The following is a 26965-nucleotide window of genomic DNA, read 5'->3' as shown; positions in this document are numbered from 1 at the left end:
CTCATCTTCCACAGTCACTTGCGGATTTTTTTACCTCAAATTCTGCAGTTCTGCTAATTGGTGTATCCACTGAAATGAAAGTGCACTACTTCTGTGAAAATTATTCTTTTTGTGAAGTTCTCATTCTTCACTTTTCAATCCAAGACCCACTGAGCAAATGGATGTCTCTTTCCATGGTCTGCAGGGTTCAACTCTTGTGCAAGTTGAATCTTGTTCACATGCTTTTTCAGATATTTGGAAAGGATTTCATGCAATGAACTTGGTGATAAATTTAATTGTTGAGCTTGTCAGCAAGCCAATTTTTTGGGGCTTACGGTCACATTGCATGGTAGCAATGTTTTCTTATGTTTGAACAGAATGTGGTTGTCCTGTTTTCTTAATATTTGAAACAGAACTCAGGGGTCTTGAACTTCTGGATGAACTATTGAACTGACGATTTTATTGGACAAGCATTATGTCTGAGTATCACGTGCAATTCACTGATGGTTGCCATGGGACTTTCACTGTTTTTGTAATAACTTTTTATCACTTGGGTAAGTTGCTCAGTTCTCATCTTCTCCACGATGAAAATAAGCACCAACAACAACGCTCACCACACAAAAGTTATCAGGCTACTAATGGAAGGGATCACAGGTAACAAATGTGAAAAAACCATGGCTGCCAATTGCCATATGAGAAAATGGTGCAAAATTTAAATTCCTCCTTATTTTCAAGACACTCGATACTTTAGATCTGATTAGATACAGCTAGTAGATTTTTTACCAATCCGCCATTTACTATGTCTATTTAATTAATCTATTGTGTTAGATACTGAATTCTAAACTTGTTGCTGGGCAACATTATTTGCATACAGAATCTATGAACCACCCTAATGTTTTTTTATTCTTATTTTGAGTCTCAAGAGACAATCAAGTGAAAGGTACAGGCTCTAAACACTGTGACAACAACATGAGCAAAAGAAAATTTTGATATATAAAATTTTATTACCACATAATCACACCATCCAAAGTCGTAACCAATTCATCACTGTTTTCTGACATGGTATTGGGGTACCAACAAGAACAACAGGAAGCAAGTCTTCACAGAACATGGGAGCAATTAACTTCTGATAATACATGGGATTTCATTGTAGTTAGTTTTAGGACCAGATCTATGCCCATCTGAAGGAACCTTCATAGGTGGCACTTAAATAATTCTGTAGCTCATTGGCACATAAACAGTATTTACAGGACACTGATGAGATGTTACTGATTTAGTGGCCACGATTTAGTGAGCAGAGTTAAAGTTGACACTATGGTTAAATCTGGTAACATTGTTACTGTGGGATCATAAGTATGCATAGTACATTTCAGATCTTCAGTAACCTTCATTAGTGCTGTGGTGATGCTACAATGTTTATGAGAAAAGACTGACACTTACCATAAAAGCTTATGGGATCTTGTATTCAGGCTGTTGCTCAGATACCAGGATGAGTAAAATGGTGACCGGTTGGGAACCACAAGTTAATGGGTGGGTTGGACTATGATTTATTTAGTGGTCCATTCATGATGGAAAAATTAAATGTGTGTGTCAAAACTAGCATAATGCTGAGTGCAGCAACACTGATCAGTGTCATGCTGAGACTCTTGGTGTCTACCACCTCAGAGATTCTCGTTATTGCTTTTCTTGTTTTGCTTCCTGTAATATATTTAAAGTGCCTGTGTTACATATGTAGCCTGGGAGCACTGGTGGGCCACAGTTTACTACGGCATGGGTCCAAATGGTGTCTAACAAAATTCACTACATTACTCAGATGTAATTATAATGTCATCAAGACAGTTGATGCACCCCAGAACAGACATTGTCAATTGTTCTAAGACACTGAAAAATCATCAGGTGCTGTTATTGGTACAGCCCGAATGGAATGTTAGTCACAAGGAGCCATTTAGAATCCTCGTCCAATGGGGCTCCTGGTGAGTTTAACCAATAACTCATCCTCATCCAGATAAGGCAAAGAGTAGGCGTCAATGAAACATTGAGCATTAATCAACCAGTTAGTTTTTTTAACAATCACAGGGGGGAGAGAGGGGGGATAGACCACTCACTCAATGTAATAGGCTGTGTAACCACCAACAAAATCATTCTGTTCAATTTTGATTTCACTTGATCATGCAAAGCCAATTAAATGGGGCACACATGGAAAAAGCTCAACTGCATCATAGGTTTCAGGGTAATGCAGACTGCAAAATTAGTGGCACAACCTAACTCATCCAAGAAAAGATACAAACTCAGAACACAGAGAATCTAACTGGTGGTAATGGACATGGTTGGAAATGAAGTGCACCGTATTCAGGGGGGGGGGGGGGGGGGGCGCATTGAAAGCATCAAGACCGAACATAATTTGCAGTGCCAGTATCATCCACTATCAAAAAAGTCAGGAACTAACCACATATTTATACACAGTGTGAACCATAAATTGCCCCAAAATTGGAATATGCTGCTTGTACTAACTCAGCACACATCGAGTAACCGGAGACAAAGCTGGAGATCCAAAATCCACAAAAGTCTGTGAGTTCAATGAAGTCATGACTGCACCTGTGTGCACTCGTAGTATGAGCACTTCGTTCATCTGCAATTTGATAAACAGATGGCTGACTAGTTCACAACAGCAACCATAAGAGCTTGATGCTGATCGAGGAGAGATTAGAGCAATGCTTCTGTGGTCAGAAGAACTGAAGGAGCAACCAAATAGATTAGGCATGCAGAAGTGAACACACCACTTGTTGCCAGTTGTAGCACACAGTAAGAGACACACAACAGAATGGCCACCATGAACCAAAGTTTATTCTTCTTCCACATACACCCAAACAGCTGAGAACATAGAGACAAACATAGAAATAATGCAGATACTGATACAAGCACTTGCAGATAACTAATATGAACACAACAGAATGGCCACAATGAACCAAAGAATATTCTTCTTCCACATACAACCAAACAGCTGAGAACATGGAGACAAACACAGAAACAATGCAGATACTTCCAGAATGAGATTTTCACTCTGCAGCGGAGTGTGCACTGATATGAAACTTCCTGGCAGATTAAAACTGTGTGCCCGAGCGAGACTCGAACTCGGGACCTTTGCCTTTCGCGGGCAAGTGCTCTACCATCTGAGCTACCGAAGCACGACTCACGCCCGGTACTCACAGCTTTACTGCTGCCAGTATCTCGTCTCCTAACTTCCAACCTTTACAGAAGCTCTCCTGCGAACCTTGCACAACTAGCACTCCTGAAAGAAAGGATACTGCGGAGACATGGCTTAGCCACAGCCTGGGGGGATGTTTCCAGAATGAGATTTTCACTCTGCAGCGGAGTGTGCGCTGATATGAAACCTCCTGGCAGATTAAAACTGTGTGCCCGACCGAGACTCGAACTCGGGACCTTTGCCTTTCGCGGGCAAGTGCTCTACCATCTGAGCTACCGAAGCACGACACCCGCCCAGTACTCACAGCTTTACTTCTGCCAGTATCTCGTCTCCTACCTTCCAAACTTTACAGAAGCTCTCCTGCGAACCTTGCACAACTAGCACTCCTGAAAGAAAGGATACTGCGGAGACATGGCTTAGCCACAGCCTGGGGGGATGTTTCCAGAATGAGATTTTCACTCTGCAGCAGAGTGTGCGCTGATATGAAACTTCCTGGCAGATTAAAACTGTGTGCCCGACCGAGACTCGAACTCGAGACCTGTGCCTTTCGCGGGCAAGAGCTCTACCATCTGAGCTCCCGAAGCACATCCCCCAGGCTGTGGCTAAGCCATGTCTCCGCAATATCCTTTCTTTCAGGAGTGCTAGTTCTGCAAGGTTCGCAGGAGAGCTTCTGTAAAGTTTGGAAGGTAGGAGACGAGATACTGGCAGAAGTAAAGCTGTGAGTACCGGGCGTGAGTCGTGCTTCGGTAGCTCAGATGGTAGAGCACTTGCCCGCGAAAGGCAAAGGTCCCGAGTTCGAGTCTCGGTTGGGCACACAGTTTTAATCTGCCAGGAAGTTTCATAACGCAGATACTGATACAAGCAGTTGCAGATAACTAATATGAACACAATATGAGAGCGAATGCTGGCTGCACTGTGCTTATAAAGAGGAGAGCTGCAGTAGACGGTGTGCTAGATGCTGTGCTGTGTGCACAAGTTGTGGTCTACTGCAGGTGGCCTCTGGGGGCATGGCCCATATTCAAGTATTACGTACAGGGTTATAACAATATTTATAAAAAGGTTAAGTAATAGCTGAAGAACCACTCCTACAGCTTGCACGAAGAAACAATTCATATGTGTATGCACAACATTTATTCAGTAAACTTACCTTATAGGTGTTGTTGTCAAAATGTCCAGGAAATAGTTTAGGAAATCGTTTCTGGAATCTTTCTGCTAATTCTATCATTTCATCTTCTCCTTCATGGGCCAAATGTTTTTCTTGTGATTCTTGTACATTAAGATTCCATGCTTTCAGTCTTCCAATATCCTTTGCACAAATATGGTCTGGTCCATATTCTAATAAAATGACACATGTAACAATATATCAGCAAGCAAAGGATATAATTACTTATTACTCTCGCAGAGGAGAACCAGAGAATAAAATATGATGCATAATGAATATACCTTTTTTTCCCCTATAGCCAATGACAATGATATCTCTTAATTCTGACAACTGTGTAGTCATTTTGAATATCATTTGGCGACCAGGATAACGTGTTCCATGACGTACTAATAACCAAATACGTTGTGGCTCACACCCTGTAATGGAAACCTGGGATAATATAAATAACAACTGCTGCATTGTATCAAATTTTCAAAGTTGAATTGAATGAACAAACGAATATTGACATAAACTAAATAATACCAAGTAATATACTTCTTTCAGACTTTCACTTTATTAATAAAAAAAAAAATTGTGTAAAATATTGTGTACAGAAATGATATAATCAACCTTTTCCACAAATTTTTTTCTTGTGTATGAAGCACTGAGTGTTTGAGAGCAACTTAAATGCCTGTGACAGTACTTACCTGGTATGTTTATGGGCTTATCGTTCGAGTTCATCACAAACCGGTAAGGTGTCTTTGTTGCCAAATGTTCAGCTATCACATGTTCTTTAATACTATGACAACCACTGCTTGGGTTACTGGCCAATGCAGAGTATATAAACATAAAGCAAATGTATTTTCCAAGGTAACTGTGAGTCATCTTGCTGCCTGAAAGTGAATTAGAAAAGAATTAGTTTCTGCTGTAAATACTGAAGTGGGATGTTAGTTAATTCTTTGCTTGTTCTATGTACTGCAATTGCATCCTCTTATTGTTATACAGATTGAGTCAGCAGGTTTTCAGTTGGGTGATTTAATGTCAAGCAGTTATGGGATTCGCATTTCACCACATCAGAGTTTGTTACAATTTTGTGCACACGTTTGTTAATTGATCATGGGAAGATGGACTAATTTCTAGCCCACAAATTTCATTACCTTGTCAGCAACAACTGCTAAAGAAAAAACAATGGTAAAATGTTGCTAATATTTGAAATGCTGTAATTCAGTGAATAATCATGTTAGAGCAGCAAAAATTGGCACGTAAGCTAAACAGTTTGTGTTGTGCACATGCCATATGTTTTATGTCATTTTATTCTGTCATTTTATTCACTAAGGTTTTCTCCAAGTGGCGCTTAAAGTCATCATAAATTCTGTGGTGGGAAAAATAATAAGTTTAAGTTGTTTGATGCCTTCATGCAATTGGGTTAGGAAGCTCTATTCTTGTGATTTCCTTGTTTAATATCTTGTTAATAAATCCTACTGGTTTTTTTCACTTTCATGTCAATAATATTTGAGATAGATGAGAGTGGAGGTGAACATAGAAAATTTATTGCAAGAGTAAATGATTTTTAAACCCCTGAATTGCAAAAGAGTTGCTAGTTCTGCATTCTGTCAAATTCACCCAAAATTCATAGTCCTTATCAAAGATACTATCAGGAATCACCAATCTTACATTTTGTATGAATTGTGCAAACACTCTGGTGGATCCCTGAAAAACCAACAAGGAAGCACTATCTTGAGCTGAGTTCTTAGAATTTAGAAAAATCAATTTCTTGGTCATGCTGGTTTTGACGATAAGCAAGTACCACTTCTTTCAATTTGATTAATTACAATCAGATTAATTTTTGAACTTTTATAACACAAATTCTGATCTAAACCTAGTCCTTTATTCCAGAACTTGCCAGTCTCAAAAAAAGTCAAGTGCTTCATCAGAAAGTCTCTGTCTCATTAGCACATCTTCAACTTTTTAGCTATGTAGTTGCCCACTCAGAGATACAAAATTCTGCTGGAGGAAAGCTTCATGAGAATTCAAACTGCTTTTAATCCTTTTACATGTTTTCATCTAATCATTATCGGATGATAATGTAACAGAAACCAATTCATTGCAGAATTCAGTCTGACAGTTTAAACATAATTTTTGTTCAAATTACCAATGCTTGCTGACTTTTTAGCTAATTTAAAAGAATTTCATGAACCCATTCCCTTTTTTCTGATAGTGATGCTCTTCCCTGAGAATGGGTTACAGTATGGTCTTTTCAGAGATTCAAATTCTGTCAGAAAATGGCTTTATAATGAACACATGTTATACGAAGCATGTTCAGGAAGTAAGTGTACTGTGACCATAAAGGGCTGTGGTTTTCTGTTTTTCGAGGTGTGGCAACATTGAGTGGCAGACAGGTATCCTCTGACCAGAGCAAGCAACATAGAAACACAGTAATACATAAACCCACATATTATTGTCCAGTTGCATGAAAAATGTCGTCAGTAAGAAATCCTACCTGTGAAGGAATAACACCTACCGAAATTTTTTCGTGAATCAAAAAAGTTTATGGCAAAGGTGTTATGAACAGAGTGAGCATGTTTAAGTGGAGTAAGGAGTTTAGTACAGGCAGAATAAATGTCCATGACACACAGGGGAGGGGAAGAGATTCTATTTTGACCGATGAGATGGTGAAAAAAAACATCGAGGAACTAATGCACAAAGACCTCCATTTGACAGTGGATGAAACTTCTGCAATGTTTCTACAACTCTACGGAACTCTCTTATAAGAGACACTCAAAGAAATGACTAAATACCAGAAACTGTGCGCAAGCTGGGTCCCAAAACAGTTGATAGAGCAGCACAAGAAAAATCAGGTGAGAAGGTAAAGATTTTGTGAGCTCTATTGTGACTGGAGATGAAATGAGGGGGCTCACTACATGCCTGAGACAAAAAGACAGTCATCACAACAGTGTCACATCATCTCCTCCTCTGCCAAAAATTTCAAAACCACAATTTCAGACAAAAAAATCACAGCCTCAGTGTTTTGAGACCAAGAACGCATCATTTTCTGCCTCAGAGGGAAACCATCGACCCACAATAATACTGTGAAACCCTAGAAAAACTCAAAGGAGCATTTCAAATGCTGAAAAAAGGAGTGGGCTTGCTGCACAACAATGTCCATCCTCACACTACCTTGCAAGGGAACTTTTGGCTGGAACGACTCAACAACAGATCTTTTTCTTTACGAGTGTCTCCAACCCGCTGCAGGCTTTGTCTAGAATTAAAGGGAAGTAAATGGTGACTTGGTGCATCCAAATTATCAAAAGTATGCATTGGAAAATCTTTTTCACTTGCTGAATCCATCAGTTTTGCAAAGCATCAGGGTGAAAAGTCACATCCAAATATAAATTTGATTAATTTTTCTGATATTTGTTAGCCTTTTCCATGTTTAATAAAGACTTAAAAAATTGAAAAATCATAGAACAACAAGTTTCAGTTTTCATTCAAGACATACTGAATTTGTGCATGTATTTATTACTACTTTCCTACAAACTGAGTGATCTTATAATATGTTGCTACAGAATATTAATTTGCATGGGGAACTGTGCTGTGTAAATTTAAATAACATTAAGATTTAATATTTTGTAGATAAACAATGCTTGTTCAAATGATAGTTACTACAAGTATGGATCAAGTGTCCCTATGATATACGAGGGTTCAAAATTCACTTATTTATGCAGAAAATTTTGTTTTGGTTAACTTCGTCTCAATCTATTACAAAAACTATGAAACCAAAATTAATGAAACTAGTAGGTTTTGTAAACAAAATACAAAACAGGGTCACAAAAGGAGAGGCACCTAACTCAACTATGTGAAGACATTGGGCTACTTAAACTTGGGAGAAACGTTACATAGCAAAATTCATAGACGTCTCCAAGTACCACTTGGAGCAGAAATAGTGAATCAAATGAAATAAAACTTACAGAATGTCACAATGCAATTTTTGAAATATCAAAACAATATTTTGTCCTTCTCCACTTGAGAGGCTCCTACTAATGAAGCACTAAAATTTGTTGGCTGTTCATTTAGCACATCTGTACAAAAGTTCTGGATAGTAAAATGGGGAAAATCTCTGTAAGTGGACCACCTGATATGGAATATCTCTCTCTCTCTCTCTCTCTTTAAAGTAGTCCCATTAGGCATGTAGATCATATTCTATGTAGTGGCAGGAGTTGTAAATCAAATCAGATATGATTTAATTACCATTATTTGATGGAGAAATACATCCATGGTAGAGGCAGATAACCATTCAGATTTGGCACAACTTGAAATATGGAAATATCTTGACTGTGTAACTCTTTATTAAAGGTTGTCTGTTTCAAAATTTTGCATCAGACAGAAGCTGCGGTATAAATATATACAGATTAATGTAAGTACGCATATCAATGATCCATATACAGAATTTTCAATTAATATCATATTTACATTTAAATCAGAATTTAGTAAAAGGCTCACAAAAGTGAGCATATAGACTGAATATAATACAGATTTCATCTCATATAGGCATATTTGACAGTGCCGTTTTCTATTCGAAGAGAACCAATGTCAAACTGATTGTGGTGACTAAACTATCCAAGAAATGAATGAATGCTGGTAGATGGTGCTAGAATTGACCATACAAATGAAATAAAAGAATAATTTTACACAGAATAGCAGAGATGCTGAGTCGCGATAGGCACAACAAAAAGATTCCAAAATTATAGTTTTCGGCCATTAAGGCCTTTGGCAGCAGAAAACAATGCGAGCAGCGGCACCAGTGCATGATGGGAGTGGCGACTGGGTGGGGGTAAGGAGGAGGCTGGGGCAGGGAGGGGGAGGGATAGTACGGTGGGAGTGGAGGACAGTGAAGTGTTGCAGTTTAGATGGAGGGCAGGAGAGAAAGTGCGGAGGGAGGGGGGATAAGTAGTGGAAAGGAGAGAAATAAAAAGAAATTAAAAGACTTGGTGTGGCAGTGAAATGACGGCTGTGCAGTGCTGTAATGGGATCAGGGAGGGGGCTGGATGGGTGAGGACAGTGACTACCAAAGGTTGAGGCCAGGACGGTTATGGGAATGTAGGATGTATTGCAAGGAAAGTTCCCACCTGCGCAATTCAGAAAAGCTGGTGTTGGTGGGAAGGATCCATATGGCACAGGCTGTGAAGCAGTGATTGAGATGAGGGATATCATGTTTGGCACCATGTTCAGCAACAGGGTGGTCCACTTGTTTTCTGGCCACAGTTTGTCAGTGGCCATTCATGGGGACAGACAGCATGTTGGTTGTCATGCCTACATAGAATGCAGCACAGTGGTTGCAGCTTAGCTTGTAAATCACATGACTGGTTTCACAGGTAGCCCTGCCTTTGATGGAATAGGTGATGTTAGTGACCAGACTGGAGTAGGTGATGGTAGGAGGACGTATGGGACAGGTCTTGCATCTAGGTCTATTACAGGTGTATGAGCCATGAGGTAAGGGACTGGGAGCAAGGTTTATGGAAGGATGGGCAAGTTCGGTGGACGGTGGACGGTGGAATATCGTGGTAGGAGAGGTGGAAGGATAGTGGGAAGGACACTTCTCATTTCAGGGCACGGCGAGTGGTAATCGAAACCCTGGCGGAGAATGTAATTCAGTTGCTCCAGTCCCAGATGGTACTGAGTTATGAGGGGAATGCTCCTCTGTGGCCGGACTGTGGGACTTTGGGAGGGGGTGGGAGACTGGAAAGATAAGGCACAGGAGATTTGTTTTTGTACAAGGATGGGAGGATAATTACAGTCAGTGAAGGCTTCAGTGAGACCCTCAGTATATTTTGAGAGGGACTGCTTGTCACTGTAGATGTGACGACCATGGGTGGCTAGGCTGTGCGGAAGCAACTCCTTGGTATGGAATGGGTGGCAGCTGTCGAGGTGGAGGTATTGCTAGTGGTTAGTAGGTTTGATATGGACGGAGGTACTGATGTAGCCATCTCTGAGGTGGGGGTCAACTTGTGGGAAGGTGCTTGTTGGGCTGGGTAGGACCAGGTGAAGCAAATGGGGGAGAAGTTGTTGAGGTTCTGGAGGAATGTCAATAACGTGTCCACCTTGAATCCAGATAGCAAAGGTGTCATCAATGAATCTGAACCAGGTGAGGGGTTTAGGATTCTGGGTTTTTAGAAAGGATTCCTCTACATGGCCCATGAACAGGTTAGCATAGGATGGTGCTTCACAGCCTATGCCATATGGATCCTTCCCATCAACACCAGCTTTTCTGAACTGCGCAGGTGGGAACTTTAGCTGCAATACATCCTACATTCTGTAACCCTCCTGGCCTCAACCTTTGTTAGTCACTGTCCTCACCCATCCAGCCCCCTCCCTGATCCCATTACAGCACTACACAGCCGTCATTTCACTGCCACTCTCAGTCTTTTAATTTCTCTCCTTTCCGCTACTTATCCCCTCCCCCCTCCACACCTTCTCTCCTGCCCTCCGTCTAAACTGCAACACTTCACTGTCCTCCACTCCCACCATACTATCTCTCCTCTCCCCACCCCAGCCTCCTCCTTACCCCCACCCAGTCACCACGCCCATCATGCACTGGTGCTGCTGCTAGCAGTGTGGTTTCAGTTCTCTGAGACTGCAGACGTGTGCGCAAGTTGCGTTAGCGCGCGCGCGCGCGTGTGTGTGTGTGTGTGTGTGTGTGTGTGTGTGTGTGTGTGTGTGTGTGTGTGTGTGTGTGTGTGTCTACAGCTGACAAAGGTCTTAATGGTCGAAAGCTGTAATTGTGTGAATCTATTTGTAGTGTGCCTATTGCAACTCAGCAATCCGCTATTTGGTGAGTAGCAACTTTCCTTCTCTGGTATTGTTACATTCCGTCCTGGATTTTCCATTGTTTGAATTTTACACAGAAACCACACATATTGATGATTTACATGTCAGAACATTGTAGACAGCTTGACAATGATACATTAATGGTACTTATATAGAGAAGAAGCTCTTTCTGACACAAGAAAAAATTTACATAGCATGGAATGTGGCTTGTAAGTTAACATCGTAGTGCCAATTAACTGGTGAGGTACAATGTAAACACAAAACCAATATAGATAGCAAAACAAAATAAAATATAAGTTGTGAAAGAATGCATTTCTAACCACCACAAGCTAAAACATTACATTAATAGGACCAAATGTAGTCATATTACAATAGACAAATATATAATAAATGGCATACAACAGAACCATTTAGGTATGCCTTTATGCCTGTCAACAACTTATAAAATAGAAGCTAGTATTACAATTAAAAGAACTTTTAAAATGTGTAATTATATAACACTCAACAGCCTAGCTGTTGTAAGTTTACAATCATCACAATCTAGAATATTACTTGAGTGTGAGAAACTGTAGTCATATTACAATAATCAGACATATGATAGCTGACGTGCAATAGAACCACTTAGCTAAGCCTAGGTGACTGGCAACAACTTGAATTAAAACTTTCCAACTTCTTTTTTATTTTATTTTATTTTATTTTATTTATTTTTTTTTATGAAAAAGTGTAGTAGTATAATACTGGACCACACAAGAGCCTACCTTTGAAGTAGATGCACGAGGACAACACACATCCATGCATGCATGATGGTGGATACAGAGTTAGGATCATGTCTTGGCATGCATAATGCCGAAATAGTGGTCATACTATTTCGGAAATAAAGGTTTCTGTTTGTACATGTTGTTATATGTAATGCAATGAAATGTGAATGCATATAGCAGTATGGAAATGCAGATTTGTACATACGAAAAATAACCTTTTGGAGTTGGTAGTGAATGCCAGACATTCATAAGTTTAACCACAATGTAATGTACATATAATGTAACTACATTCATCATGAGAAATCAGATTTATTGTGCTCACAAAGTGAAACCCAAGGAATGTCAGCTTATGCTTGTTGTGATAAAATTTTAAAGTAAGTCAAATTAGTAGTACAAAGTACTCATGATAGTGAAATGCAAAGTAGTATTAATGGAATATGCAGCATTTGTAATTAATGGAACTACACAGTGAGGCAAGTACATTAGAGTGACTGCAGTCAACAGTGGCTCCAACTCAAAATGGAGTTAATTGATAGAGGAAGCCTGGTGAGATAGCAACATCCCAAAAAAATGGGTATAATTCGCTGTTTAGCTCCATTAATTACAGATACTGCGTATCACATCAGTACTTCGCATTTTGCCATTATGAGCACTTCATACTTCTCATGTGACTCATTTTAAAATTTTATCACCACGTGTGTATGCTCCCATTCCATTAGCTTTACTTTGTGGGAACAATAAATTTAACTTTTCATCTTGAATGCAGTTACATTATATGTACATTACATTGCGGTTAACCTTATGAATGTCTGGGGTTCACTACCAATTCCAAGAGGTTATTTTTGTTATGTATAATTCTGCATTTCCATACGGCTATACAGGGTGGTCCATTGATCGTGACCAGGCCAAATATCTCACGGAATAAGCGTCAAACAAAAAAACTACAAAGAACGAAACTTGTCTAGCTTGAAGGGGGAAACCAGATGGCGCTGTGGTTGGCCCGCTAGATGGCACTGCCATAGGTCAAACGGATATCAACTGCGTTTTTTAAAATAGGAACCCACATTTTTTATTACATATTCGTGTAGTACGTAAAGAAATATCCATGTTTTAGTTGGACCACTTTTTTTGCTTTGTGATATATGGCGCTGTAATAGTCACAAACATATGGCTCACAATTTTAGACGAACAGTTGGTAACAGGTAGGTTTTTTAAATTAAAATACAGAACATAGTTTCGTTGAACAGTTTATTTCGGTTGTTCCTATGTGAAACATGTACCTTTGTGAACTTATCATTTCTGAGAAAACATGCTGTTACAGCATGGTTACCTGTAAAAACCACATTAATGCAATAAATGCTCAAAATGAGGTCCATCAACCTCAATGCATTCGGCAATACGCGTAACGACATTCCTCTCAACAGCGAGTAGTTCGCCTTCCGTAATGTTCGCATGTGGATTGACAATGCGCTGACGCATGTTGTCAGCCGTTGTCAGTGGATCATGATGGCAAATATCCTTCAACTTTCCCCACAGAAAGAAATCCAGGGACGTCAGATCCGGTGAACGTGCGGGCCATGGTAAGGTGCTTTGACGACCAATCCACCTGTCATGAAATATGCTATTCAATACTGCTTCAACCGCACGCGAGCTATGTGCCGGACATCCATCATGTTGGAAGTACATCGCCATTCTGTCATGCTGTCAAACATCTTGTAGTAACATCGGTAGAACACTACGTAGGAAATCAGCATACATTGCACCGTATAGATTGCCATCGATAAAATGGGGGCCAATTCTCCTCTCGCCCATAATGCCACATCATACATTAACCCGCCAAGGTCGCTAATGTTCCACTTGTCACAGCCATCGTAGATTTTCCGTTGCCCAATACTGCATATTATGCCGGTTTACGTTACCGCTGTTGGTGAATGACGCTTCGTCGCTAAATAGAACGTGTGCAAAAAATCTGTCATCGTCCCGCAATTTCTCTTGTGCCCAGAGGCAGAATTGTACACAATGTTCAAAGTCATCGCCAGGCAATTCCTGGCGCACAGAAATATGGTATGAGTGCAATCGATGTTGGTGTAGCATTCTCAACACCGACGTTTTAGAGATTCCTGATTCTCGTGCAATTTGTCTGCTACTGACATGTGGATTAGCTGCGACAGCAGCTAAAACACCTACTTGGGCATCATCATTTGTTGCAGGTCGTGGTTGACATTCCACATGTGGCTGAACACTTCCTGTTTCCTTAAATAATGTAACTATCCAGCGAACGGTCCAGACATTTACATGACGTCGTCCAGGATACGAACCAGTATACATAGCACACGTCCGTTGGGCATTTTAATCACAATAGCCATAAATCAACACGATATCGACCTTTTCTGCAATTGGTAAACGGTCCATTTTAACACGGGTAATGTATCACTAAGCAAATACCGTCGGCACTGGCAGAATGTTACGTGACACCACGTACTTATACGTTTGTGACTATTACAGCACCATCTATCAGAAAGCAAAAAAAGAGGTCCAACTAAAACATTCATATTTCTTTACATACTACAAGAATATGTAATAAAAATGGGGTTCCTATTTTAAAAAAACGTAGTTGATATCCGTTTGACCTATGGCAGCGCCATCTAGCGGGCCAACCATAGCGCCATCTGGTTTACCCCTTCAAGCTAGACAAGTTTCGTTCTTTGTAGTTTTTTCGTTTGATGCTTATTTCGCGAGATATTTGGCTCGGTCACTATCAATGGACCACCCTGGATACATTCATATTACATTACATTTAACAAGGTTTACAAATGGAATTCATTACTTATGAAATACCGCAACCAATACTTCAGCATTAAGTGTGCTAAGGCATCAGTTTTTGGCAAATAATAATCTTAACTCTGCATGCTCAACCATGATATGTATGGATTTGTTGCCTTGCTATACTGTTACCCACCACAAAGAACATTAATTGTAATATTGGTAATGACGTCCTTGCTTCTTGACAGATTGACAGAGTGTAGGGGAACGATATGGGAGACCCGCACTGCCATATTAGGCAAGGTCCTAATGGAGATGGTTTGCCATTGCCGTCCTCCATCCATAATGGGTAAGGAGGAGGAGGAGGAGGAGGAGGAGGAGGAGGAGGAGGATGATGATGACGATGATGATGATGATGTGATGATGATGATGACGATGATGATGATGATGATGTGATGATGACGACAACGACGACACAATAATACCCAGTCATCTCGAGGCAGGTGAAAATACCTGACCCTGCCGGGAATCAAACACAGGACCCCTGTTTGGGAAGCGAGAACGCTACCGCGAGACCACGAGCTGTGGACAATTGTAATATTAACTTCTGTTTTAGTCATAGTTGAAGCCACTCTATGTCAGCTATTATATGTTCGATTATTGTAATTTGACTACAATTAGTCATACTCAAATAACACTTTAGTTGGTGATGATTACAAACTTTTAACAGCTAGACTGTTGTTACGATTAAATTTTATAGCATTATGCTCTTAATTTCTGTTAATTCTTTCAATTATAACACTAGCTTCTATTTTATTTCAAGCTGTTGCCACTCACTAAGTCATACTTAAATGTTTCTGCTGTAGGTTATTTATTATATGTTTGAATACTGTGACATGACTAAATTTGTTCATACTCACTCAACATTTTATAATAATGAAAATAATCAGTTACTGATAATATAATGTAAATGGATAGATTAAAAAATCTACTCACCAAGCAGCAGCAGGGAAACAAACACACAAAAGGATTTGACGTCTACAAGCTTTTGGAGACAGTGGCTCCTCCTCCTGGCAGATGAGTTGAAGGGGAAGGAAGAGGGGTGAAGGAAAAGGACTGGGGAGTTTTAGGGAAAGGGGTACAGTTCAGAAAAGTCACCCAGAACTCCAGGTAAGGGAAGACTTACCGGACAGGATAAGAAGGAAAGACTGATTGTTGGGGACTGCACTGGGCAAGATTTGAAAACCTGAGTTTTTAAAGGTGGAAGACAGGGTAATATGCAAAACAAAGATTAATTCTGAAACATTGTGCACGAGTTAATAAGAGTGAAAAGCTAAGTGCATTTTATGTAACAGAGGTAGGAGGGGGAACGGCACAAAATAGAGAAGTCAGAAAATGAAAGATTTAGAAAACTAACGTGGAGTGAAGAAAGGAGTAGTTACAGTGAATAAATGCTGAGACAGATGGAACTAATGTAAATTAAGGCCAGGTGGGTGGTGAGAACCAAGATGTTGTAGAGCTTGTTCCAACTGGAGCTGTGAGAAACTGATGTCTGGTGAGTAGGTTCTTTATTCATCTAACATTTTAGCTTGTTATGGTTGGAAACTCCCTTTCTCAACTCACATTTTATTTTATTTTGTGATCTATGTCAGTTTTATGTTTACATTGTGCTACACCATTAATGGTTGCAAATATGTCTTCTGTTTCGATTTTTCACTTGACATGTATCATTGTTCACATTGTTACCTTGTGACACACATTTCATATTATGTAAATTTTATCTAATGTCACTATGAGCTGCTTCTCTATATAAGTAGCATAAATGTATCTTTGCTCAGTTGATCACAATGTTCTGACATGTAGTTCATCACTGTGTGTGGTTTCTTTTTACACTCTTTGATTTCGTTACAATAGCCAATGCCTTCATTTATTTTCTGGATAGCTTAACCGCTACAGTTAGTTTGGCAGTTATTCTCTTCGAAAAGACAATGGGACTGTCAAATATGCTTATATGAGACCTGTATGTCATTCAGTATATGTGCTCACTTTTGTGAGCCTTTTACTTAATTTCAATTTAAATGTAAATGTGATATTAATTGAAAATTCCCTATATGGATAATAATATGCATACTTATGTTAGTATGTAAATATTTGTTACACTTAATTCCTATTGTACATGTTATCCCACAGCTTCTGTCTGATGAAATTTTGAATGTGCATTGCTTAATAAATAACTGTGCTATCAAGATAATTCCATATTTCACAGTTGTGCCACATATGACTTAAGTTTGTGTTTGAAGTTGATTTTATTATCTATTAGGTTCTTCAAGTCACTGACCAAACTCAGATGGCGTGACTACTGAGCAAAGAAGGGAAGACTGAAATGTCGAAGAAATATATAAAAGACACATGCTGAGGAAATAAGAGGTCACCATGCATGTGATTTCTATATACTTTAACAATGGACCCAGGTATCCATCTGGTTTTCTCTTAACTAACATGTCTAGAAGAGGTACATTGTCTTCCTTCTCAAGTTCCACCAATAATTTTATATTAAGATACAAAAAGTTTAAATGTTCAAGGAACTCTTCAAGATTTTTTGCTCCATTTAATCATACAACAAGCATGCCATCCGTTTATCGACAGAAATACATTGGTTTGAACTTGGTAGATTCTAATGGCTTTGCTCCAGTGTTCCTTGTATAGCTCCACCATGACATGCCATCAGTTTGTTCATAATATTTTTCATTGAAAGGGAAGTAAGTTGAAGTCAGAAGTGTGTAAAATGTCCAGTGAAACAGTCATTGGATTTTTCCACAATTAGCACTAAGAATTCAGTAAGTGGGATTCTTACAAAGAGGGAGACTATGGTGAAACTGACCATCATATATGTATGCTGGAGTCACAGTTGCTTGATGTGGTGTACAAAGTGAGCAGAGTTGTGAATGTGGCTTTCAGACTTCCCATCATATTCAATAAGAACGTGTTTCAGGTATTTTCCTAACTGGAATAAAGGTCTGCCAGTATTACTATGGGTCTTAGGGGAATATCTTCCTTGTATGCCTTAGGAAGGCCATTCAGTCATAGCTGTACAGCTGTTCTTGTTCTATGTTATTTAATGATGTTATGTAGCAAGCCTGAGTCATTTAGTGGAGTCATCTTGATATCATCCATATGATCAACATCTAGCTGTCTGTAGGTAACCTCACTCAAAATATCAAAAATCTTTTTCTTGTAGTCTGCATGCTACATTAGGGCCACAGTGTTGCCCATGTAAACTGGCAGAGTTACATTTTTCTTGTCCTTCTGCAGGTTTCTCAGTGCTACTCATCTTTGTTTGAGGTGTTAGAACTTAACATACAATTATTGTGCTCTACAGGTTTCATAGCAAATCTCTTCTGCTGATTCTAGTGGGAACAAAGCTACAACATGCTGATGTAATTTGCTATTGGTAGCATTTTTGGAGTGGGTGCAAAATTTAGCTCATTAACAAGGATCTTAACTGTATACCTGTCCAGATGTTTGTCAGTGAGATTAATTACTGTACAGCTCCCTGCAGCTTGTCTTGCCTTTTTTGTGCAAGTGATCAAATTTTGCTCTCTGACATGCAGGCATTTTCTACTGCATTGATTCTGCTTCTGACCATATTGTAACATGGGGGGGTGGGGGGAACAACAGGACAACAATCTCTCACTCCCTTCTCAGTAACTGCCTCCTATTCACACCTGATGCTTAGAATTGCAGTTTTGTTTCTACATAGATCGTAGGCAACCTTTCACGCCTAGTATTTATCCATTGTAATTCCATAATTTGAAAGAATGTATTTCAGTCAGTATTTTGAAAGTCATTTCTAAACCTACAAATGCATTAATGTCAGTTTTCTCTTTCTTTAATCTATTTTTAAATACTCTCACTTGTCAGCATCTGCATTGTTTGGTACTTGGATTATGATTATTACACTCTTCTTGAGGTGGTCTAGAAAATCTCACCTATACTGTACACCTTACACCCACCTACCTACTAGAATAGTTAATGAGGGAAGTAGGGACCCTCTGTGGCATACAGTCACAGTAAAGAAACTTCTAAGAAATAGAGACTACTGCGTAATACATGCAAAACAAACCATAGGCATATAGATTGAGAGATGCTAAACAAAACACATTTGGAGGTCAAGAGGGTGATGCATAAAGCCTTCAACAATTGCTGTTGCTGAATCATATCAAAAGATCTCCCACAAAATTCAAAGTAGTTCTGGGTACACGCAAAGGCTATCAGTGGCATTTTGGTCAAAATGTAACTACTTACAACTGTTTAAAGAAATTCAGCACAGTAGCATCAGCACCCACACAGCTTTATTCACAGCATCCATTACATTTATAGTCATATCACACACAAATGCTGCAGATGGCACCTCAGTAGAAAGTTATTTATGAGATGCTTACAAATGGTGTAACAGTCTCTCATTTCTCAACATCCTCTCCATCCTGGATGGAGAGGATGTTGAGAAATAAGAGACTGTTAACTGGGTGGATCAGTGGGACCAGTAGATAGATCTTCATCCTATCCAGCTGTCGAATAAGAATGGATCTGATTTTGTCGTCTCTGTCATGCTGTACCTCCTTCATCACTATTCTCTTAAACAAATGTTATGGTTTGATTCCCTGAAGTAGAACAATTTCTCCAATTTTAGTTTTCTTCTTTTTAACAATAGGAGGTTTTCATTTTTCTATCTACACCAAATGTCCTTGTTGATCTTTCGTCTCGGTCGGAACACCCTCTGACAAGATATTTCCTAAATGCTGGTTCTGGCCCATATCGACTATTTAGCAATTTGCCACTATTTAGGAATGTGGCTGGTGTCAGTGCTATATAACTCTCTTCTTGAGTGATGGATCTTGAGTTTATTGCAGTTTCTATTCCTATCACAATTGTGTTTAGGCTCTCTTCATCCACCTGAGAGCAATCAAGTAACTTCCTCTAGCAACCTTTGGCAAAGCCTATCATATGTTCCCACCAGTGTCTCAACCAAGCCACCGTGGTGGTATGTATTTCCATGTGATTCCATCCTGCACATGCATGGCTATTAGAAATCTATTGATGCACATATCAGTAGCAAGTTCAATATGAATTGCAGGTGTTGTGACTCGCGCAAATAGGCAAATAGGACTGTGTAGGACTTCTCCGTTTCATGACCAATTTTAACATATAATGGTCCAGCAAAATCAATGCCTGTCACAGAGAATGGTCTTGCGGGTCGAACTTTGTCCAGTGGTACTGGCACTTCTATTTCTTCTTATTGATGGCTATTTATTATCTTGAGTGAAGAACTCTTAACACATGCAATCCATGCAAAATCCAAAACTCTTCACGCAGGTTTAGGACAGTGCTTACACTAAGGTGACTCAGTCTTACAAGCATAGATTTGATCAGACGCTCCTTGACATGATGACGTCCTTCTAAGCTGACTGCATCTCTGAATTGGATAATGCAACACACTGCAGGCTACCACCACGCCAAGTCACACAATCAGACAGGAAAGGGTTTATCGAACAATATTTGATGCTTTGGGTGACTGTTCCTCCTTAAAAAATCCACAGAGTTCAGCAGTGAATTGTTCCTCTTGAACTTGTCTGATCCAATATGAATTGACCTTTTGTAATCCGAGAGCACTCAAACTTCTGGTACTTCTAATCTTGTTCTTCAAGATATCAGTAAGTCAAAATACAAGGGCAGCTGTATCCAGTATTTGCCAGTATGAACATTTATTGATGGCCAGTAAGGGTTCAGTGTTGATGCTCAGAATGTCATTTGTTTGGGTTTTGGCTTCTGGTTTGATTTAGGTGGAGCTGGGACGTCCGGTGACTATGGCTGTTTGTCTTCTGAAAGCCATGGTGGGCCACACCAACATATGAGAAGTGTTATTAGTATCTCTGCTTCCAGTCCCCATGAGAGGTGATTTGGGGGATTCTAGCTTATAGGACAGTGCCTTCATTGACTGGGTGTAGTGTAAGTCAATATTTCTGTCACCCAATCACAAATGAAGGTCTTCTATTTGTCTAGATCATTTTGTACTGACTGTAATATGACTGCCGAATCCTTCTACAAGGTAGATCTGTTAGCATCATCAAAATCTGTTTCCTGGCAAAAGTAACAAAGCAGCTGTGAGGTGAGAAATGCAACAAGCAGTTCCAATCTAGATAAGTTTACCTTATTGATTGGTGCTAGCTTGTTCTACCTACAAACGATATGTCCTACGTAACCAACTTCACCAGTTGCCAGAACATACAAAACAGCATCACAGGCTCTTTCAGATGCATCACAGAACACTTGCACCTCTGCACACTCACTTTTGCCTATCATATCTATCCATGTCAGAGTGCACAATGACAGATAATGAAGTTTTGAAATCCAAGAGTGCCAACTACATGCAAGATCTGTGAACAAAACTTCCTCCCAAGCAAGAACCCTAAGCCAGGTGTCTTGAAGGTTTAGTTTAGCAACAATCACAATGTGTGTCAACAGACTAAGAGTATGTAAAACTGAGCTACTGCACAAAGAATGTTTCTGGTGGTTGCCAGTGTGCCAGTCAAATCTCCAGCTATGTTCTGGTAGTCAGTGGATATAGAGTCATCTCCATTATTCAAGTTAATTCTCAAAACTCAAGGTAAAGAGTTGCTTCTAAGGCCTTTGGCTTGTCATATGGCCTTCATGTCTCTGGAATTAATCACCCATTTCGAAAGTTGAAGGCTTATTTGCAGGAACATTGTGGTCAGCTCATTGCAGCATCATCACTATCTCTCGCACAAGCTACAAAATTGTCCATCAGTGTAGAATTGTCTACAAGTACTGACACTTGGGCATATTTATCATTACTTTCTGCTTCTAGCTTCCTTGTAGCTGCTGAAAGAAGGAAGGGGATTAGAGCAAGTACAAATGGAAAATATTTTAAGCAATACATTATCACACAATCTTAGTTGTGCAGGCACCATTCTCAGTTTGTTCAGCACAATATTGCAAGAACCTAGCAAGATCTCTGTCCTCTTTGGTCAAGGTCAACTGTAAGAAGGCTTATTCCATATCATACATTAATCCCATTGGAAATCAAAAGAACTGTAACAAGGTGGTGAGGATGCCTGGAAGTAAAATTGGTCTTGTCTCAACAGCACCATTCAAAAATGGAGAGTCCAGTTAATGTGATGACACAATGTTGTATATGATGCTTTCACTGCTATGTTTCTCCATTATGTGGTGTGACAGGTAAAATGTGTTTCCAAACATACAGTCCTCAGATGCAACTTCTACATGATCCCTCTTAATGTAGTCTGACATGTTTTCATAATAAACAAAAGGAAGAACTGACAGCACTCTTCATTCCTTTCAACTTTTTTATAAGGGGCAGAGGTGTGTTTCAGCAGTAGTTTGGTATATACTACTTCTGAGATATGCATATAACTTAGCGGACATTCTCCAATCAGTATGACTCTTGGAACGCATGTGAGACAGGTTTATGCATGGGCGTCAACTCTCGCTCTTGATGCTCTGTAATGCCAATATTGTCTCAAAGTCCCAAAAGCAGGACACTGACTCACTGCACTCATCAGACATATTATTAAAGCTACCATGAATGAACTTGACGATTGCCTGATTAACAGCACTACCAATTTGGATTACATTAAAAATGTATCCAAAGACTGTGGGAAGAAGAACCAGTGGTATTTGGGGAGACATTCAGTGTCTCCTATTGGATCTGCCACCTATGTACCATCCCTCAAAGCCATATCTCCAACACCTTGTGGTACTGTCAGTTGATGTGGGAATTTATTGCTGTTTTTGAAAGCTGTAACTGACATGTGGACACTGGTGAAGTATCCTATCATACCAAAATGAACCTTTTTTTCTTGAGAGGGATGAAATGTAGGATGACTCAGTTGTTAAGTGACACTGAGTTATCAAGTGGATGACTCCCTGTGTCTAGTATGGCACATGTCAGTTTACTCCAAACAGTTGGTCCTCTGATAATCACATGACTAGTCAGCAACTATGTGAACTTGGAAGTCATCATTTCACTCTTGTTCACTGTCATGAATTGTCTATTACAGATGAAAATGTTGTGCTCATCCTTACATTTTGCACAGATTGATTTTCCCTATTGAAAGTGCTGATTTCTGTTGTGGCCACATCTATGGCATAAAGTACAGCAGTTAATTGTTAATTTTCTTCAGAATATCTATTCTAGCCTGTAAACTTGCAAACCTTTCAGCAATATTTGCTCCTATGGCCCCTTTCTCCGCAGTACTCGCAAAAGGGGCTCCGAATTTTTTTTGTTTCTTCTTCTTGTCACCTTTCGTTTAACTTAAAATGAAAGATACTGTGGGTACATAATACTCTTCTGTAATGGAACCTCCACATCTTGCAAGTGGTGATAGCACCATCAACCTCTTCATTCAGAAACTCCATTGTTGTGTAAGATTCCCTTTGATCTTTTGCCTTTGTGCACCAAGATGCCAGTGTCTGCAGATTTCTTCTGGGAATGTGCACAGCAGTTTGGGGGCAAGTACTTTCCTATATGTATCCTCATCATCTCCTAGTGCTTGATAGTGCCTGGATAGGTTTATGGCATTCAATGAAGGTGGCACTGAGGGCCACGAAACTGCTTGAAGTAGAAGCATTGAGGTTTTCTCAGATGTTAAGGTGGTTTTGGCTAAGCATATTTCCATCCTCATAATTTGATTTCAAAATTTGCTTCAAATGCCCGAATGTGTCAGTTGTAACAGCAATCCTGTTAACTATATCCTTCGGTTCCTCGTCTAGATTTGCATGCAATTTTCATCTCTGGAAAATGTTAAGAGTCATTCCAGGCTTCTATATCACCTAGGAAAGAACACAATTTGATGATAAGCAATGTAATGTCTACCTAGGCATGTTGATGAACCACTGAGTTTGGCAAATGCGTGTCAGCTATAGTTTTAAGCCCTGAATATGCTCCTTGTGAAAGCCCTTTAGTCTTTTGAATAATGTGTTTGCTGTTTTGTTATTGTACTTGCAGGCTTCTGTGTTGGACTCATATACAGTATCATCAAACAAATTCTGTATTAAATCACCAATTGTGTTCAGCTCTTCTATGATTTCTCACAGGTGATCATGACAGTGATCAGTTTCCTCTGCTGGTGTACAAACATTGAATGTATTTACGTGGCTCACAACAAATATAGTGTTTGAGAACAGAGCTGTTCACTTGTATTGCAGTTCAAGAGAATTATAATGGCTGTGTGTATCATGGGGTGCACCTTTTCTGCAATCAGGTTGTGTCTGTACTAGTCACCCTCTTAACAAGTGGTCACTGTTACTAATATTGTTGTCCAATATTCATTGTTTGCACCTCCTTTGGAATGTCTATTTTTCGCTAATATGTGGAGCTGTGGTCTAGTATATGAGCAATCCCTTTCGTACTATACAATAATATACAAAGTGCATAAATGCTCTGCCACCATGATGCAAGCACCAAATAACACCATAAACAAAACAATCAGTAATGTCTGTGTGAGTGCAGTACATCAATGCTGCAACTTACCTGCATAGCTGAATTTGGTGTGGTGTAATCATATTTTAAGATTTCAGTTGCTCAAAATCTTCTCAGTTGATATTCTGCAGAGAGAATCACAGTCTACAGATTTCTATACAACGCCATAGAGGGCACAACTGTCTCTTATTCCTCAGCATAGGACAGATAGCGAAGCAAAAGAAGAAATGCTTAACACTGTTTTCAAATGTTACTTTACAAGGAAAAATACACGAGTACTGCCCCAGTTTAATTCTCATGCCACTACGAAGATGAATGATAAAGATATTAGTGTCAGAGTACTCAAAAAATAGCTGAAACTGTTAAAATTAAACAATGCTCTGGGGCCCAATGGAATCTCTGACCGTTTGCTAATGAGCTACCTCTCATTTCAACCATAATATACAATGGATTCCCAAACAGAAAACTCTGCACAATGGTTGGAACAAAGTACAGCTCACATTCATCTACCACAGTACCACAGGGTAGTACAAGTGATATATGAAACTACTGTCCCATTTTGTTGATGATCTGACTCTGTACCACATCAATGCTTGTTAACTAAAGCACAACTGGATGGCGGTATCGAATAAAATTTGTGAATAGATTCATGATTTCTTGGTAGGGATGACACAAGAGTCACTGACAGAAGTAGAAGTAACTTCATGTGTGCCCCATGGATATATGTTGGGACTCTTGCTGTCCATGTTGTGCATTAATGATCTCTTAGCCAATATTAGTAGCAACCTGACTTTTTGCAGATGATGCAGGTATCTACAATGTATTATATGAAAAAATTTGCACATATATTCATTCACATCTTAATAAAGCTTCAAAGTAGTGAAAACTTTAGCATTTGTCTTAAATGTAGAGAAATGCAAAACTGTGCACTTCACAAAACACAGAAAAGTATCATGTATACGTATGTCCACAAAGTAAGTTCCGTTTGGTTATATAAAACAAACATATACAGATACAGAAAAAATATTTACTGTACAAAAATCTACAACTGTTAAACTACTTTTCTACATAGCTTCCAAAATTTTGTAGGCACTTGTCATAGTGTGGCACTAGTTTTTGTATGCCTTCTTCATAGAAGGTTGCCGCCTGTGTACTCAACCATGTGGTAACATGTTCTTTCAGCTGGTCATCATTGTTGAAGTGTTGACCACCTAGGACAGATTTTAGGTGTAATAAGAGATGAAAGTCACTAGGAGCGAGGTCCAGACTGTACGGAGGATGATCAAATGTGTCCCAGTGAAATTCCCGTAAGAGTTGTTTGGTCACATTCCCCGTGTGAGGTCAGGCATTATCGTGGAAAAAAGACAACACCTTTTGACAGTAATCCTCAGCACTTGTTCTGTATTGTGCGGTGCAATTTCTTAATGGTCTCGCAGTAACCACGTGCATTGATTGTTTGGCCCCGTGGTAAGAAATCAATCAGCAAAATGCCTTTTCTGTCCCAAAAAAAGGTGGATGTGACATTTTGAGGTTTCAAGATTTGCTTAGGCTTAACCTTTGTTGGGGGTGAAGTGTGCCTCCATTCCATCGATTGCCATTTTGTTCAGGGGTGTCGTATGATACCCAAGTTTCATCCCCCATGACTACCTGAGAAAGAAAGCCATCGCCTTCTTCATTTTAGTGTGTCAGAAACTGAAGTGCAATGCCCATCCATTGTTTTTTGTGTTGTTCAGTAAGAATTTTGGGTACCAAATGTGAGCAAAGTTTTCAAAATTTCAGTTTTTCAGTAACAATTTCATGAATTAGTGATTGTGTTGTTTGCAGAACTTCCATAGCAAGGTCACTAAGTGTCAACTTAACGATTGTGCTTAATCTTATATTCAATTGTGTGAACCAGTTCATCACTAGCCACAGACAGGCACCCACTTCATTCTTCATCATGCACTTGATCACGTCCTTCACTGAACAGTCTGGCCCATCTTCTAACAATTGAATCACTCATAGCATTTTGTCCGTAAACCTTGCAGATTTGTTGATGAATTTCCTTTGGTTTAACTTTCTTTGCATTTAGAAAACAAGTCACAGACCTGATTTCACACAGCAGCATTTTCAATTACGGCTGACATTATAAAGAAGCACACGTTGGCAGCAGCGATCTGAAAATGGCGTACATGTCTTCTCCTTGAGTCAGAGTAACTGCCACACATGCTCAGAACTGCGATCATTGCGCTGCCATGGGTAGAAATAGAAACGGAACTTACTTTGTGGACGACCCTCGTATCAGTAAGTCAAAACTGGAATCAGTCAACCTGTAAAAATATCTGGTAATAACAATTTGTGGGAAATTTTGTTGTTGTTGTTGTTGTTATAGTGATCTTCAGTCCAAACACTTGTTTGATGCAGCTCTCCACGCTAGTCTACCCTGTGTAAGCCTCTTCAGCTAAGCTTAATTACCACAACCTGCATGCATTTGAATTTTGTTAATGCATCAAGCTTTCGTCTCCCTCTACAATTGTTACCCCTTACATTGCCTTTCACTTCAAAACTGACAATTCCTTAATGACTCTGGTTGTGTCCTATCAAACAAATCCCTTCTCTGACTCAAGTTTTACCACAAATTTATTTTTTCCCCAATTCAACTCAATACTTCATTATTTGTTATTCCAGCCACCCACCTAATCATCATTCTTCTATAGCAACATACAGGGTTATTCTAAATGATGGACCCATTTCCAAATATTCATATGTATCCAAGAACAAATTCAAAATGAACA

At 39.5% G+C, this 26965-nt stretch overlaps 1 protein-coding gene across 2 annotated transcripts in view; it reads right to left on the bottom strand.

The window, feature by feature from the left end:
- LOC126259274 (multiple inositol polyphosphate phosphatase 1) overlaps positions 1–26965 on the bottom strand; it is a 238877-nt gene that overhangs the window by 146132 nt on the left and 65780 nt on the right. The window contains exons 1-4 of one of the 2 annotated variants that reach the window (XM_049955915.1): positions 8574–8690; positions 5033–5218; positions 4628–4762; positions 4332–4519 (exon numbers count right to left, since the gene is read on the bottom strand). In XM_049955915.1, the coding sequence (XP_049811872.1) occupies positions 4332–4519; positions 4628–4762; positions 5033–5218; positions 8574–8619 (555 nt within the window). In that variant the 5' untranslated portion in view covers positions 8620–8690. Of the gene's footprint in view, positions 1–4331; positions 4520–4627; positions 4763–5032; positions 5219–8573; positions 8691–26965 lie in introns of those variants that run through there. The other variant, XM_049955923.1, reaches the window with a different exon arrangement.

The sequence above is a fragment of the Schistocerca nitens genome, chromosome 1 (genome assembly GCF_023898315.1).
Source record: "Schistocerca nitens isolate TAMUIC-IGC-003100 chromosome 1, iqSchNite1.1, whole genome shotgun sequence".
Lineage (NCBI taxonomy): Eukaryota > Metazoa > Arthropoda > Insecta > Orthoptera > Acrididae > Schistocerca > Schistocerca nitens.
This window is presented reverse-complemented; position numbering and strand designations above follow the sequence as displayed.